At 32.7% G+C, this 14,677-nt stretch overlaps 2 protein-coding genes across 2 annotated transcripts in view; one reads left to right on the forward strand and one right to left on the reverse strand.

Moving 5' to 3' along the window:
- Window positions 1–771: 771 nt before the first annotated feature.
- Window positions 772–4,038, forward strand: LOC106666479 (mitochondrial 2-oxoglutarate/malate carrier protein-like). The gene is made up of 6 exons (XM_014393706.2): window positions 772–945; window positions 1,007–1,243; window positions 1,307–1,391; window positions 1,459–1,672; window positions 3,360–3,459; window positions 3,513–4,038. Exons 1-6 carry the CDS (start codon window positions 866–868, stop codon window positions 3,736–3,738), a joined length of 942 nt encoding a protein of 313 aa, XP_014249192.1. The 5' UTR covers window positions 772–865; the 3' UTR covers window positions 3,739–4,038.
- Window positions 4,039–4,944: 906 nt separating this feature from the next.
- LOC106666481 (mitochondrial carrier protein Rim2) overlaps window positions 4,945–14,677 on the reverse strand; it is a 34,598-nt gene continuing 24,865 nt past the window's right edge. The window contains exons 4-7 of the mRNA XM_014393708.2: window positions 6,777–6,901; window positions 6,320–6,542; window positions 6,024–6,252; window positions 4,945–5,959 (exon numbers count right to left, since the gene is read on the reverse strand). Coding sequence (XP_014249194.1) covers window positions 5,938–5,959; window positions 6,024–6,252; window positions 6,320–6,542; window positions 6,777–6,901 — 599 coding nt within the window. The 3' untranslated portion in view covers window positions 4,945–5,937. The remainder of the gene's footprint in view (window positions 5,960–6,023; window positions 6,253–6,319; window positions 6,543–6,776; window positions 6,902–14,677) is intronic.

Genomic DNA, 14,677 nt, shown 5'->3' on the forward strand with positions numbered 1-14,677 from the left:
AGAGTGCGAATGAGATATTGATGTTTTACGTTTATATACGTTGGATTTTGAAGGGGTGGGGCAGGAAGTCGGGAAAGAAAGACATTTTTATATGAGGAGTCGGCTTCTTTGAGGTGAAAGTTGCCGACAATAGGAAAAAATGGGGAATGGTTCGGCCTGATCATCTTTTCAAGATTATATAGACTGGGATAATTAGGGAAAGGAAAGCCAAATTGTTGAAGAATTAGACTATGTAGAAATGTTTGATGTGTGGAATGTGATGATTGTTTTATATGTTTTGTGTGATGTGATGATATATGCATATTATCGATATATATTCATTTTTTTTAATCTAAAAATTTCTAGCATTGTATATTCATTTTTTTTATCAACATTTTTTAGCATTGTATAAATTCTTTTTTTTTAATCTACAATTTCTAGCATTGTATAAATTCATTTTTTCACATCTTACGTGTATTTGTAAAATTTAAACAATGTTTATAAATCCCATGCCCTGAAGATGATCTCAATAAAGAGTGAAACATTGGCACAATAAATAAAATGTTTTTCTATAACCTACATCACACCTGACAACATCTCATAATCTCCGAATGATATTTTTTATATTTGTTAATTGTTTCTTTATTAGTCTCGACGAACAGAAGATATAATATGACATATTATACACATCACTATCTGTGGAAAGTGGCAAAAAGGGGCAAAACTTGGTATTGGTCTGATATCTGATTAGTCGTAATGTTTGGATATGAAATTTTGATGTAAAATAGATTATTTAATAAATTTATCATATGTTTGAGTAAATAATAATTCTTTTTTTAAATCATAAAAACACAAATTTGGCATAATTTATCAACGAAACAGCAGAATGTCACTTAGCAGGGAAGAAAAAACAAAGAAAACAAGTATACCCAAATATGCCACGTTCATAATTAGTGGTATCGCTGCGTATGTAAACAGATGTCTAATTTAATGTTATCAGTTTTCAAACATTGAAACATGTTTTTAGATCTGGAGCGGTAATATTCTGCCATCCGATAGACGTTATAAAAAACAGGATGCAGCTAAGTGGAGAGGGTGGTGCTAAAAAAGTACACAAAAGTTCATTTCATGCTGTCACAAATATAATAAGTAGGGATGGGCCTTTGGCCTTGTACGACGGGTTTTCAGCTAACATTGCAAGACAACTTTGTTACACTATGACCAGGCTCAGTGTCTTTCAGTTATTAATCGATAAATTTAAAACGTAATTTGTTTTCATTAGATTCTTCAAAATTTTACTGTCGTTAAAAAAAATATATATTTACAGTTCTGGATATGAGGGTTTAAAACCACAAATCGCTGCTAGTCTTACTGCTGGATTTGTTGCTTCATTAATTGCAACACCGACTGACGTAATATTAATATTATTTTGTGCAAATGTTTGCTTGCAACCTTATTAAAAGAAAATATTTCATGTAGGTCATTTTAGTCAGGATGACAGCAGACAGGCGTCTCGCACTAAATGAACAAAGGCAATATAAGCATGTCTTAGATGCCTTTTTAAGAATAAGGAAAGAAGAAGGTATTGTAAATTTATGGGCAGGTGTTATTCCCACTGTTCTGAGAGCGCTTGTTGGCAATGTAACACAGCTTGTTACTTATGTACAAGCCAAATCTTTTCTTTTGTCTAAAGGTATAACAAATAATTACTATTGAAAGCAAGGGCAACGTCAATTAGATAGGACACTATGAAAAACAATATATTTTACCTTTCTTTTTATCATGTTTGCAAAAAATAATTTTGATTTATACTGCATTTACACTTCTTTGTCATTCAGGCCTCTTTTAAAATGGGCAAATAAATGAAAATTATTGGCAATAACTCCAATAGGATATCAGCCTGTATATACCAACAGTGTTCACTTTTAAGTGCATGTAGAAACGGATAGAAAAGAGGTAAAAAAATTTCACAGTGTCCAGAATTTTCTTGTATTACAATTCTAAATATTAAATAGTACAAAACATGAAATACTCTTACTCCAAAACAAAATATTCAAAAATAATGGGTTAGTCATACAAAAGTCTGCATTTTTGGTCCTTACAAAAATGGGGTTATATTAAATTCAACAAAGGTTAATTTATTAGATCAATACCGGAGTAAGGTTTTTTTTTGAGCCCTCACACCATTTTAGATGCCCTTTTTTCATGTTTCATGCTATTCAGAAGCAAATAAACTGTATTTGTTTTTACATATTTGTAAATATTTGGAGGATTTTACATATAATTACACTTTTTATCTTAATTTACATTATAACGATATAATTACATTTTATTTTAAACAAATTAGTATTAATTCAAATCACAAGCAAGGATACATACTACTACTTATATACTTTGTACTGACTCCCTGAGTGCGTTGTGGGTTCTGAAGGGCAGATTCTCATTGGATCCTCTTGTGCTTTGTCAAAAGACCCGTTTAATTGCAGCATCTTAAAAACTGGCAGTAGTTGTCTGGGAACATGGATACATCAGGCTGGAAGGGAATGTCCATGCAGACAATGCAGTAAAATCCCACTCTCCAGACCTTTCAATTGCAATCCGCCTGCTGATGTTATATGATCCATAGGATATAGTAAAAAATGGTGGCAGTGCTACTGGGTCATCTGAGAAGCTCTTGAGTACTAAGAGTCCCCAGAAGGATTATCCTAACTGGCCATACGTAGTAGACACATGACACTTACTTTGTGCTTTCTGTGTATGTGTCCAGCATCCAGAGAAAAATTAGTGACCCAGTTAACTGAACAGTGCTTTTCCTTGGCTCCATATAGAGAACAGGTAGGAATGCAACTCAATATGAGAATTGTGCTTGAGAACTTTGAGTCCCCTAATCTAATTTTTGTATGAAATATAGGTACTTCTGTATATATATAGATTTTTTATTGCAGTTAACCTTATTGTATTTATAACAAATTAGATGATAAGATGTTCTCTGTTATTGTATTTATAACAAATTAGATGATAAAATGTTCTCTGGGATTACTGTTTTGTGAGAAAATATTTATAAGCATGAATGTGTGTGGGCAGAATATCCAGTTCTTTATTGACCCAAAATTAGAATAGTGTGTTATTTATGGTAATATCAAGTACACAACACACTACTTGAGTAAATGTTATGTACAAAAGAAAGAATGTATTTCAGAATCAGTGATTTTAGGGTAAAACGGGTAATGCAGGGAGATGAAAATCCTTGTTGAAAAACCCTCTAAGTCAAACTTTGGTGGTTATTAAGGGCAAAGTCTGACCCAAACTACCAAAACAATAACAAGCAAGATCCAATAATTATAAAATTATTTAAATTAAGAGCTGTATGATTTTTTCAGAATATATGAAAGATGGTATAGGAGTTCACTTTCTTGCGAGTTTAGCCTCAGGCCTGATTTACGCATTTTCTACAACTCCAATAGACGTTGCTAAAACAAGGTGACCCCACCGTCCCCCACCCAAAAAAATTGATAATAACATTCAATTCTCAGATTGCAAATGATGAAAAGAACTTCTGGAGTGCCAGCGTACAAGGGCCTAGCAGATGTATGGACAAAGACGATTAAAAACGAAGGAGTGACAGCCCTATGGAAGGGTTTCATTCCATACTACCTCAAAATAGCTCCAAACACAGTACTGCTCTTCATATTTGTCGAGCAGTTAAATCGTATGTACAAAGTGTATGTAATGAAAGATTCAAATGCAAAAGGATTGTGATGTTGATACTAAGAAATTAAGCAAAATACAAAATACAGAAACACCTTCTTCCATGGCATTCAATTTTTTTATTGTCTTAAGTATGTAGTATGTAAAAATGACAAAAATTTTCAAAATTATTTTTTGTTAATTATGTACATGCCAATTGTTTTTGAACTAGTTAATAACAGTCAAAATGAGAAAATGTCGAACACCGTAAACTCTCGATCAAGATCAACACATCGCAAATTTCACCATGTTTCACAATATGTGTTTTAATGTTTAATGTTAATAAAATAAGTATTGGGTTGGAAAAGAGTCCATAGTGTTTTTCAATATTTCAATTTTATCATTAGTGTTTATGAAGCAATGTTTATTTATGTTGAACCGGCACATGGGCACTACTGGGTCTGTCTTCACTCGCGGGTTTTTTGTTTGAGTTATTCAAATGCGTTTCGGCATTACGCCATCTTCAGTGAAAAACTTTAAACTTCAGTTTTTCACTGAAGATGGTGTAATGCCGAAACGCGTTTGAATAACTCAAACAAAAAACTCGCGAGTGAAGACAGACCCAGTAGTGCCCGTGTGCCGGTTCAACATGAGTTCGCCAACTCACAGACCAAACCCCATCATCTACTATAATGTTTATTTAGTCATTATTGTTTACACTCTACAGAAATTAAGGTGTTTTTATTCTTTTGTTGTTGTTGTTTCATTTGAGATCATTTTGCTAATTTAAAATGGAGGAAACAATAGTGCATTTTCAACATTTAATGATTTTTATTACCAGATTGCTAAGAAAATTTGTGATGTTCATGGTAATTAAGCTTCAGGAGAAATCACTGCAATTAAAGTCAGCAATTGACCAAAAACAATCAGCATTTTCCACCAGGATAATGTTCATCTGATATTGCCCGTTTTTCCTTATTCCGGACTATGAAAAACTCCAGAGAAAACTTTCCTTTCCTTGAGGACTGTAAAAACACTTCCAGGAGTTTATCTCCCAACATCCTGAGAAGTTCTGGGAGGACAGATTTACAAAATTACAATATCACAACAGGCACTGGAACAAAATGGTTCACATATTTATTAATTTATTTTTTACAATTACCTAAAATTTTCATTAAATTTGCCATCAAAAAATACTACAGACTTATTTAACAACTTGATGTCATTTTTTTTAGACTAATTATTAAATGAAAATTAGGTGGAAATTTATACTAGGTGTACTATTAAATTTTTTATTGCAATTTTTTCATATCATCATAATATTCCTCCAAGTGGTTTACAATGAAAGAACTAACTTTAAGCAGTCTTATTATTAAAGTCTCAGAGAAAATACGTACTTAAAAAAAAGCTCCCACACTTACGCACAAAAAGCAATCACTGCATTGGAAATGAACATATTTAGGATAAAAAACTACATTAAACTAGGATAGCTGAAAAATAATGACCAGAATCACAATGCTTACTCTAGAAACTATAATAATTATGATTCCTAACAAGTGCAACAACACAAATAACTGCAATATCATTGTACTATTTGTTTGTCTTTAGAACAGAAAAAAATGATTGTTTTATTCAATATGTATTTACAGAAAACTTAATCAAAAATAAAATATATTACAAAATATCAATGAAAACATATTTTTCAAAAAGAGCAAAAATTAAGAAAAACAAAAGATGTCATGTAATACATTATCAATTTAAAACGTGGAGATTATATACTCAACTAATTATTCATACTGATAAACTGACATGAAACAAAATCAGAGCGCTAATTTAAACAAACATTTAAAACCAAATGATATTTACAATAAATTACAGTAATAAATTATTTGGTAAGAACAAAAAGAAAATTAGAATATTTCCATCTGTTTTTTGTCATTTACTGTAAAAATTAATTATATAGAATTATACAATATTAAATTTTTTAAGTAATTAAACATTAGGAAAACAAAAGAAAACTGGATATCACATTTGCATTTCAAAATTTTTATAATTTCTTTAACAAATATATCTTTTTACAAACTATGTACAGTAACAAAAGGCCAATTGTGTTGACTTCTTTTCATAGCATTCAATCTTAAATGTTCCAAATGACTAATTTTACACACAAGAAAAAAATGTATGCTTCGATTGACCCTGATTCGATGAAAAAGTCACATGCCTTCATATACTTAACCTCTCATATAAATGTCCTATCTAACAAACAAAATTTCAAGCTTTGTTCGGGATAACCCTGAAAAATAAATAAAAACATGTAATAATTAGCATTTAAAGATGGTTGATTTTTCTACTCATACCTAGGTTCTTCATAAAAATGACTATTAGAATTAAAGTAACTTGTCAGAATATATACAACAGCTTCATAAGTTGACATCATTATGGCCGTGTTTGGAATCTGCCGAACGAGCTGTGTCGCCAGGCCTCGGTACACACCCCTGTATCCTTCTTCTTTATACACCAGGCCTAAAGTCTGCCAAAACTTGTTGTACTTGTTTCCTTCTTCCCTCAAACGAGTTCTTGCGACTTCTGTTAGCCATTTTTTTGTTTAATTAATGTAAATATTAATTTAGAAAACCATAAAAATGAGACATACCATGAGGGTAAGCAATACATGAAGCCACTGTTTTGGAACATGCACCTGCCATCATGAACTCGACGAAGTCCCTTGAAGTCTTTTCCTCTCCTTTAATCTCGCTCCTGTCCACCCTCATTTCAGTAAGTTTAGCTTTTATCGCTTCATATATGACAAAATGAATTACAGTTTCAGATATACCCCAATAAGACGCTGTAATTCCCTTATAGAAACCAAGAAATCCCTGAAAATTTGCCTTATTATAGTAAAAACCACTTTATGAAAAAATTAATTTTCTACTTCTAAGGTTATTTAAAATTATCCTAATAATCATTAATTTAACAAAAGAAAAATTTCTTTGTTCCATTATTAAATTTTTTTTTATAAAACAATTCTCCAATTTTATTTAAGGAGATTTTCATTTACGTCTCCTATATTTTATAAACAAACTGTACAAAGATATGTAGAACAAACGTACAGATTGACGGTATATCCTTTTTATGCACTGCAGTGCTGTAAGGCGCTGTCCACTAGAAGCATAGTCGAGTTGTAGTCTAGTTTTAATGAACCAAATAGGATTAGTGGCTGAGCAAGCAACAAAACCTAAAAGAAAGTACTTTTATTAGGAATGATTTCAACTAATTTCTTCTTATCAATAATGCTTGCTCCTTAATAATGCCACATAACTATGACAATAATCAACAGTAATATATTATATATATTTAAACCGGACATTTTCAAATTGCAAAAAGAAATGTTTCACAATTTTTTCCAAAATAATTTATGAAAACTTTGTAAAAGAAGAAAACTCACTATTATCTTTTTATCGCAGCGATTAAATCTGCGTAGTTTGTATCATCCTTTTTATATCCAATCAGACAAAAAAATATATATATAATTTTTAAAAAAATTAAATTATTTGAACATGAATATATAAACGTAGAGTTATTGTGGCGTTTATTTTTACCTACATAATTATAATTTTAAAATCATGCTCCAGCTGTTATTTAATATTGTGTTTTTTATAAGTTGCTATTGCAAAAGAAAATATATATTTTTTATGTTAATGATTACAAATTTGAGAATTTTTATCATTAAGAAAAAATGCAAATTTTACATTTCAGATTTAAAAGAAACCTTAAGCATCGTAGAAAACAAATCAAATCCACAATTCCAAAAACTACCCGACCATGTACTGCAACTATTTTATGACTCCCAATTTGACCTTCAGATAATGAGGATTGTTTAACAGGATTAAAAAACAGTAAATAAATGTTAAATAACAATTATTTTATTAAAAATGAGAAATATCATTTACAGGTATTACATGGTTAGTTCATTAACTTTGTAATTAAGATATGTGAATTTACAAGTATTCAGAAGAAGAGGTTAAAAAACTAAAGTAATAACTACCATGGCCATGGATGAGTGTTTTGTAATCTCCACCCATTAAAAATGGTCATAATACTTTACAACTAAAAGATTATAAACAATTTTTAAAAAATGATTTTTATAACCTATACAACATATTAGTATTAATTACAAATGTGATCACAAAACTTTGACCATCCCTAATGTCTAAACTAAACGTTCATCACCCTGCAAAACTCAAAAAGACCTCTCACACATATACATAAGTGAAGTAAATAAGTTTAGTTTGAAATAAAAAGAAGTAAGTTTATATCTCAATTAATTATACACAATTCTTTTTTCAAAATGAAACTGAGTCACAGGCGGGATTTGTAACCACAACACCTTCAGCTTAATACACTGCTGCTCTGACCACTTGAGCTACTGTGAATCACCCATACCACAAACTTATCATTTTGACTCCCTGTTTATTCCAATTGTAAGCAAATCGCAAATCACATTTTATTAACTGTTATGGCTAATACCAACTTTTATTATTTTTTATCAAATTATTCCTAATTATTCATATACTTATTTCATTGTGGGTTCAAATCCCACCTGACCAATTTTTCATTTAGAAAAAATTGTGTATAATTAATTGATAAAAAAAATAAAATGTGAAAATAAGTTATGTTTAAAAGCATTTTTTGTTTTCTGGTAAGAGATTTGAGTTTAGTTTTGGTTATTTTATCTTGTTTAGTGAAATGAGATTTTTTTTTTTTTTAATATATACGATGCCTGTTCTATTTTGATCATGTTTTGCCAAGTTGTAATCTGGTATGTGGCCGTTAAACCCAGAATGCTCCGGGGGAAGTGTGTATGAGCTGGCATATGCCACACCTTTATTGACAGGCCTGCCCTATTTTTATTTATTTATTTCATTGTTATTATTAATATTATTTGTGTGTGTGTGTGTGTGTGTGTGTGTGTGTGTGCGCGTGCGTGTGTGTGGAGAATCGAGTATTAAAATCAAAAACAACATTAACAGTATTGCTTTATTTTTAAATTTGTTTTGAATATTGTAATAAGGCTTTCAGGTGAACAACCTCAGATGTGTATTGTGGACGACAACCGGTTTTACACTACCGTGCCATTTATTTTAAGAAAGACAGGTTTCAGGTCCATAAATATGACTTTAAGTGTAATCTGAAAGATACTCCTCACGCTTAAACCCTTTAAGTTCCCTATTAGAAAAGGCTTGAGATGAAAAACCACCGAGAACACGAGAAATTTAAAAGGAAAGGGATAAACACAAGTTTTTTACATTTTGTCTGAGTATTTCCGAAGTGGGTCAAGGAGTGAGTCCGGTTCCAGGTACTTATGCGTCTAATTGGAAATGAGGATCTTTTCGGCCCTGTTAGATTTAGTAGCTTTGAGACCCTCGTTTTCAGCTTAATTAAGCGAAATGTAGAACGTTTCTAACGAATATTGTGTTGTTTATCTTTTCCTTAAACAACGTAAATTAACGACAATCCGGTCGAAAAATGTGAAGTTAGGAAATCCAGACCCTGTAAAATACGTTCATGTTATATTGTTCAGCAAATGCATTCATCAGCACGCGATCTCAAAAGAAAATTTTCGAAATTTAAAAAAATCGATTAAGGTAAACATTTTTCTTTTGACACAAATCCCCTGAAGCCTAAGACTTCCAACCATTATATATTTGTAGTTTGGTCATTTCCTATTAATCCTGGTCAGCTTCCCTCTTTTTGGATGTCTGTTTCTGTAAACTTTTTTTTTACGTTTATACCCACTGATGAATACGGCGAAATGCCAAAACCCACCTGACAAGACCAAAACTAGCGTGGATAGACAGACCGAGATGATATGAAACGACCATCGACTCACATTACATATTCGATAATCTCTTAAGATTTCAATTAATTAATTTTTTTCTAAGGTCTGGTTGAGATGAAAAAGTTAGTCCACTAGCGGGATTCGAACCCACGACCTTCGGCTCATTACGCCGCTGCTCTAACCACTTGAGCAATCGTAACTATAGATCTGTACTGAATTTGACCTAGGGAAATGGGCGTAAGTGTAACAGCGATAATGGACGGACCCAATTTTCTCACGCTTATGATTATGACATTCAACTCCAATGCCATTTAGTAAACTCTATATTTGTTAGGTTTTGGCAATTGTTTTAGTTTTAGTGAAGTGGTTAAGGCAGCGGCTTATTGAGCCCGAAGGATGTAGCTTCGCTCGTGACACAGCTTTTTCATCTCGACCAAAACCTTAGATAAGAAGTAAAATTAATATAATTATTTACAGATCATGAGATGCGGTCGTGTAGTAGAAAAACATTTTCTTTAACATGCCATATATGGATTAATCAATCAAAATTTTAAAGTGTTTTCTTTTAGAAAACTAGTCCATTTCGCTAGGTCTAACTCAGTACAGATCTATAAAAACATGGGGAAGGAGTAATTCTCTGCAAATAAATGCTAACGGAGAGGCAAGGACATGGGATGACCGTTTTTAATGGTACTTTTTTTTTGGTGGTATTAGGTAGAAAAATATTAGCCCCGTGCCCAAGCTTTCCTGCCTCAGCGTTAAGGTGCACCTGTGGATAATATACAATAAAAGTAATCGTCATTTTTGTGATTTACTAACAAGTTGAATTTGATTTTTTGTAGCCCTATGAGTATAGAGGCCTATAATTTTTTTTTCAAATCTTGTATGTTGAGACAGGGGAATTCCTTCGCCTTCCATTTTTAGAGATTGAGAATTGCCTTATCTTAGTGGTAATTCATTAAACCTGGGTAATGCTTGTGCCGATGTCTCTGGTTCCTCCTGACCACGAGACAGAGTAGACATGTTTCTGTTTTTTGTCTACACATCTTCTTTAGATGTAAGTTAAGAGAGTTTTCTCAAATCCTATCTACTGAAAGAGAAAAATTCCTTCGCCTTCCTTTCTGAGAGATTTATTTATCTCTTAGCTTGCATCATATATGGTGCTTTTGTCCAGTTTTAGTACTTTCTCAAGCCATTTTTACAATTCCAACTTTAGTACTCATTCCGGTGCAACCAGTATTGGTTCTGGTCCCAAGGTGAGAGGGCTTCACTTTTTTTTTGGCTAGTTGGTCAGTCTGTTCATTTCCTTCTATACCTTCATGTCCGGGAACTCACTTTAAAGTAATCTTGTTTTGTTTTCCCAGGCAATTTAGGCTATCCAGACTTTTTGGAGTAAAAAGTATGGATAGCCTAAATTGCCTGGAAAAACAAAACAAGATTACTTTAAAGTGAGCCATAAAGGGCTGCCTGAGAGTATGTAAATATGTCCACCTTTCGTTTTTTCTTCTTTTTCTTGCCCCCCTTATCAACCACTGAGCATTGAATTGTTTGTATTGCACTGATTGCAGTTTGAAAATTTGTTGGGGTGTGTAGTTCGGCCCTTTTATTTCTACACGTACACCTGTTTTAGCTTTGGGCCATATATGTAACCCATTACCCTTCCTGAACTTGGAGCCACCTTTCTTCCAAAGGTCTCTTGATCTATGTTCACTTTTTTTTTAAATTGGTCAGGTACCGTTAAAATCAACCAATTTATTTTAATTATTTACTTTTTCATTTTCCAGAATTTTGTGGTAGTTCCTCATTAGATCTCGTTTTATTTCCTCGTGTCACAGAAGTCTATTGACACTCCCAAAAGCCACCTTTTGTACATAAATATGTGAAGGTAAGAAGGTCGAGAGCGGATTCCAATTTCTATTATTGTAGTGAGGCAGGAATGCATTTGCCCCTTTTATAATCAAACAAGCTTTCTTTTAAGATAGAACTCAATGCATTTGATCTCGCATGTTCTACTTTTATGGGTTTTTTTATTTTGTTTTTTAATGCATTTACTATAATCAAGTCGCGCCATCGTTAGTGGTCTCTCTCTCTCCTCTCTCTCTCTCTCTCTCTCCGTATCACACACTCTCTCTCTCTCTCTTTCCGTATCACACACACACACTCTCTCTCTCTCTCTCTCTCTCTATATATATATATATATATATATACTCTCTCTCTCTCTCTCTCTCTCTCTCTCTCTCTCTTTCCGTATCACTCTCTCTCTCTTTCTGAATCTCTCTCTCTCTCTCTCTCTCTGAACTTGGTTTAAATTAGGAACTAGGTTCACTGAACCCAATTTAAACCTGGTGCAAGGGGCCCTTAAGGTTCAAGAAACCAACAGCCTCGCTCCCATTCTAAAACGACCGACCCCACTCTTTAAAGAGCCTAAACTTTCTCCTTGAGCATAATTATTAAGATAAAAACAATTAATTAATTCCCCTCAGCGCCTGAACATTGCCTAAAAAATAACTTACAAATGACTTCTATTAAGCGAAAAAATTAAAAGGTTTAAGTAGAACAATCCTTGTTAGCAGTGCTGATTAAAACAAAATTATTGGCGAGTAAAGTAACATGATGAATTATCATATCGAGTTTGACTCCTTCGCAGTGAATAGCGATTATCGCTTCGACAACAAAATTGTCACGTGGTATCGCATTTCCTATTATTTATTGACTGGCCTATTTATTTATTTTTTATTTTTTTAAAGAAACCAGATATCCATTTATTTTGATCGATGTTTCGGGCTCAAAAAACCATCTTCAGCACCCCCTAAAACCCTTACCAGACCTAAACATAATAAGCCTAAGTATGTCTCTATAAATCTCTAATTTCTACGCTTGGTGAGATTGAATATTTAATTTAATAATTTAATTCTGTAAACCTTTTGGGGCTTTTGAGCCTGAAATGTTCAATCCTAAATAAATCAACTATCCGACATACTGGTTTCTATTTACCCCAAAAAATTCATCATAAGAAAAGTAGTTTTCCATCTCACCGTAGGCTGAACAATACAATGGCCTATTATTTATATATTTAGGGTATATCAACTACAAGGTTATATCAACTCTCGGGTGTCGATGTTTTTGAAAAAAGCTCAATCTCTAAGTATGTCGGGTTCGAATGCAAGGCCGCTGGATTCGAACTCGGACTTTTAGCCCTGTCAACGCCACCGCTTACGAAATAAAAATTCTTTTCCTGTTTTTATTGCCTTCATTGCTATATTATTGCCCTTATATATTTTGCGCCTCGGTAGAATCAAACGGCCAAGAATCAAATCGAACTGTAACAAATTTTTAAATTAAACCTGCACCAGGGCAAATTAGTAAGTTATGTGAAAACAAGAAAATTTAATTTCGTGATATTTATAACATGAATGTTTCACACTATCACGATTTCGAGTCGTGCAGACGTGATAGCCGTCCTTGAGAGATCAGACGTATGTAATAAACATGTCATGTACTTTTCACACGGGTGTCTGTAACGGGTGATAATTGTTCTGTTTAACACATATCCAATATAGCAGAAATACCACGAAAAACTGAAAAAATTACATATCTGTGGAACAATAATTAAAAAGATAAGCGCGTAAAATAAATGAGAAAAGTCCACTTGTAACGGTCAATAGGATCGATAAACTCCTACGTAATTTTTTTCTGCACAAAGTCAACGGAACCTGCAGTATATTTTCAGGTATGGACGGATTATGATTTTTCCTTTGGCAATGCTTCAAATTTCATTTTTCAGGGAATTAAAACGGGCTTTTTAAAGGGTCATTAGTATGCTGAATTAAATTCGGACCATTGTGAAAAGTAAAAAATAGGTTTTCAAAATTTTACAAAGCGCGTTGGAAAAAGGGAAAATTAGATTGACGACGCTTCTTCGCTAAGGCATTTTATATTCCAGTGTAAGCCAATTAATCCATCCTTCAAGGCAGTGTAAACAGTTAATCATCTTTTTACAACACGCAGAATAATTGTGAAGCATTTAACGTGTTTATATATATTTTTTGTTACTGTGAACAATGTTAATATTCTTGTGTTTCAAAAGGGGCACGTGCCAAGGACAATTGCATCCAAAAATGGCGAGGATAGGCATACCAAAATAATTGGAAACAGAAATGCCATTTTATACTATTTAATATTTTTCAAATTTTATTTTTTTTATAATAATTTTAATTTAATTTGGTGGTAAAAGCCACCAGGGAAGTGAATGGAATGTTTAGTTAAAAAGATAACCAACTTTATAGATTTAATATTTTTACTTTTTTTAAATTTAAACTATGTTCTCCTTGTTCTAAGAAGAGAACCAGTTAAGACCAATTGCATCCACATTAGATAGGCAGACCAAAATGATTATAAATAAAAATCCATTATATTTAGTGGTCTGATTGACCAAATTACTTCTTTCAATTAATTAATTAATCTTTTAGGTAAGGTCTTGTTGAAATGAAAAAGTTAGTTCCACGATTTGAAAACCCACCCAGCCGAAGGTCGTGGGTTTGAATGCCGCTCGAGACACTAACTTTTTCATTTCTACCAAGACCTTACCTAAAAAGATTAACAAATAAAAATCTGTAACATTTAACATGTTTACTTTTTCGTTCTTTACTTTGAACGCTTTGCTTGTTTTAATAAAGAGGTGGACATACCAAGGCCAATTGCATCCATAAATGGCGAGGATAGGCAGACCAATTTTTATTTTTTTTAATGGCTTTATGTACTATGCATATTAGCCAATACCAGACAATATGTTATGCGTATCGTTTTGGGGGAAGGGTATCGTGAAAAAGGGGCCAGAGGCGACGGAGGGAATTGAACCCACGTCCGCGGGGTCTAACAAGCCGAGAGTCTCTCACGCTAACCACTCGGCTACCGCGGCCCCCAAGACAAAAATGATTGGAAACAGAAATGTAACTATGTAGCATTTGATATGCTCACTTCTTCTAAACATTGATTATTTGGAGATCGTGAGATGCGGTCTGGTGTAACGTAGGTTTTAGAAAAACATTTTCTTTATCGTTCCAACGTTTCGATCTTTATTGAGATCATCTTCAGGGCCTGGGATTTATAAACATTGTTTAAATTTTACAAATACATGTAGGGTGTGAAAAAAAAAATTATACAACGCTAGAA

This window comes from Cimex lectularius, unplaced genomic scaffold, assembly GCF_000648675.2.
Source record: "Cimex lectularius strain Harlan isolate CLEC.00 unplaced genomic scaffold, Clec_2.1 scaffold90, whole genome shotgun sequence".
Lineage (NCBI taxonomy): Eukaryota > Metazoa > Arthropoda > Insecta > Hemiptera > Cimicidae > Cimex > Cimex lectularius.

Excerpts from the sequence above, each read along its gene's own strand:
- LOC106666479 (XM_014393706.2), top strand. The coding sequence starts at position 866 with ATGTCACTTAGCAGGGAAGAAAAAACAAAGAAAACAAGTATACCCAAA. Across the intron at positions 946-1,006 it reads ATAATTAGTGGTATCGCTGC|ATCTGGAGCGGTAATATTCT; the intron begins GTATGTAAACAG and ends ACATGTTTTTAG. Across the intron at positions 1,244-1,306 it reads TTAATCGATAAATTTAAAAC|TTCTGGATATGAGGGTTTAA; the intron begins GTAATTTGTTTT and ends ATATATTTACAG.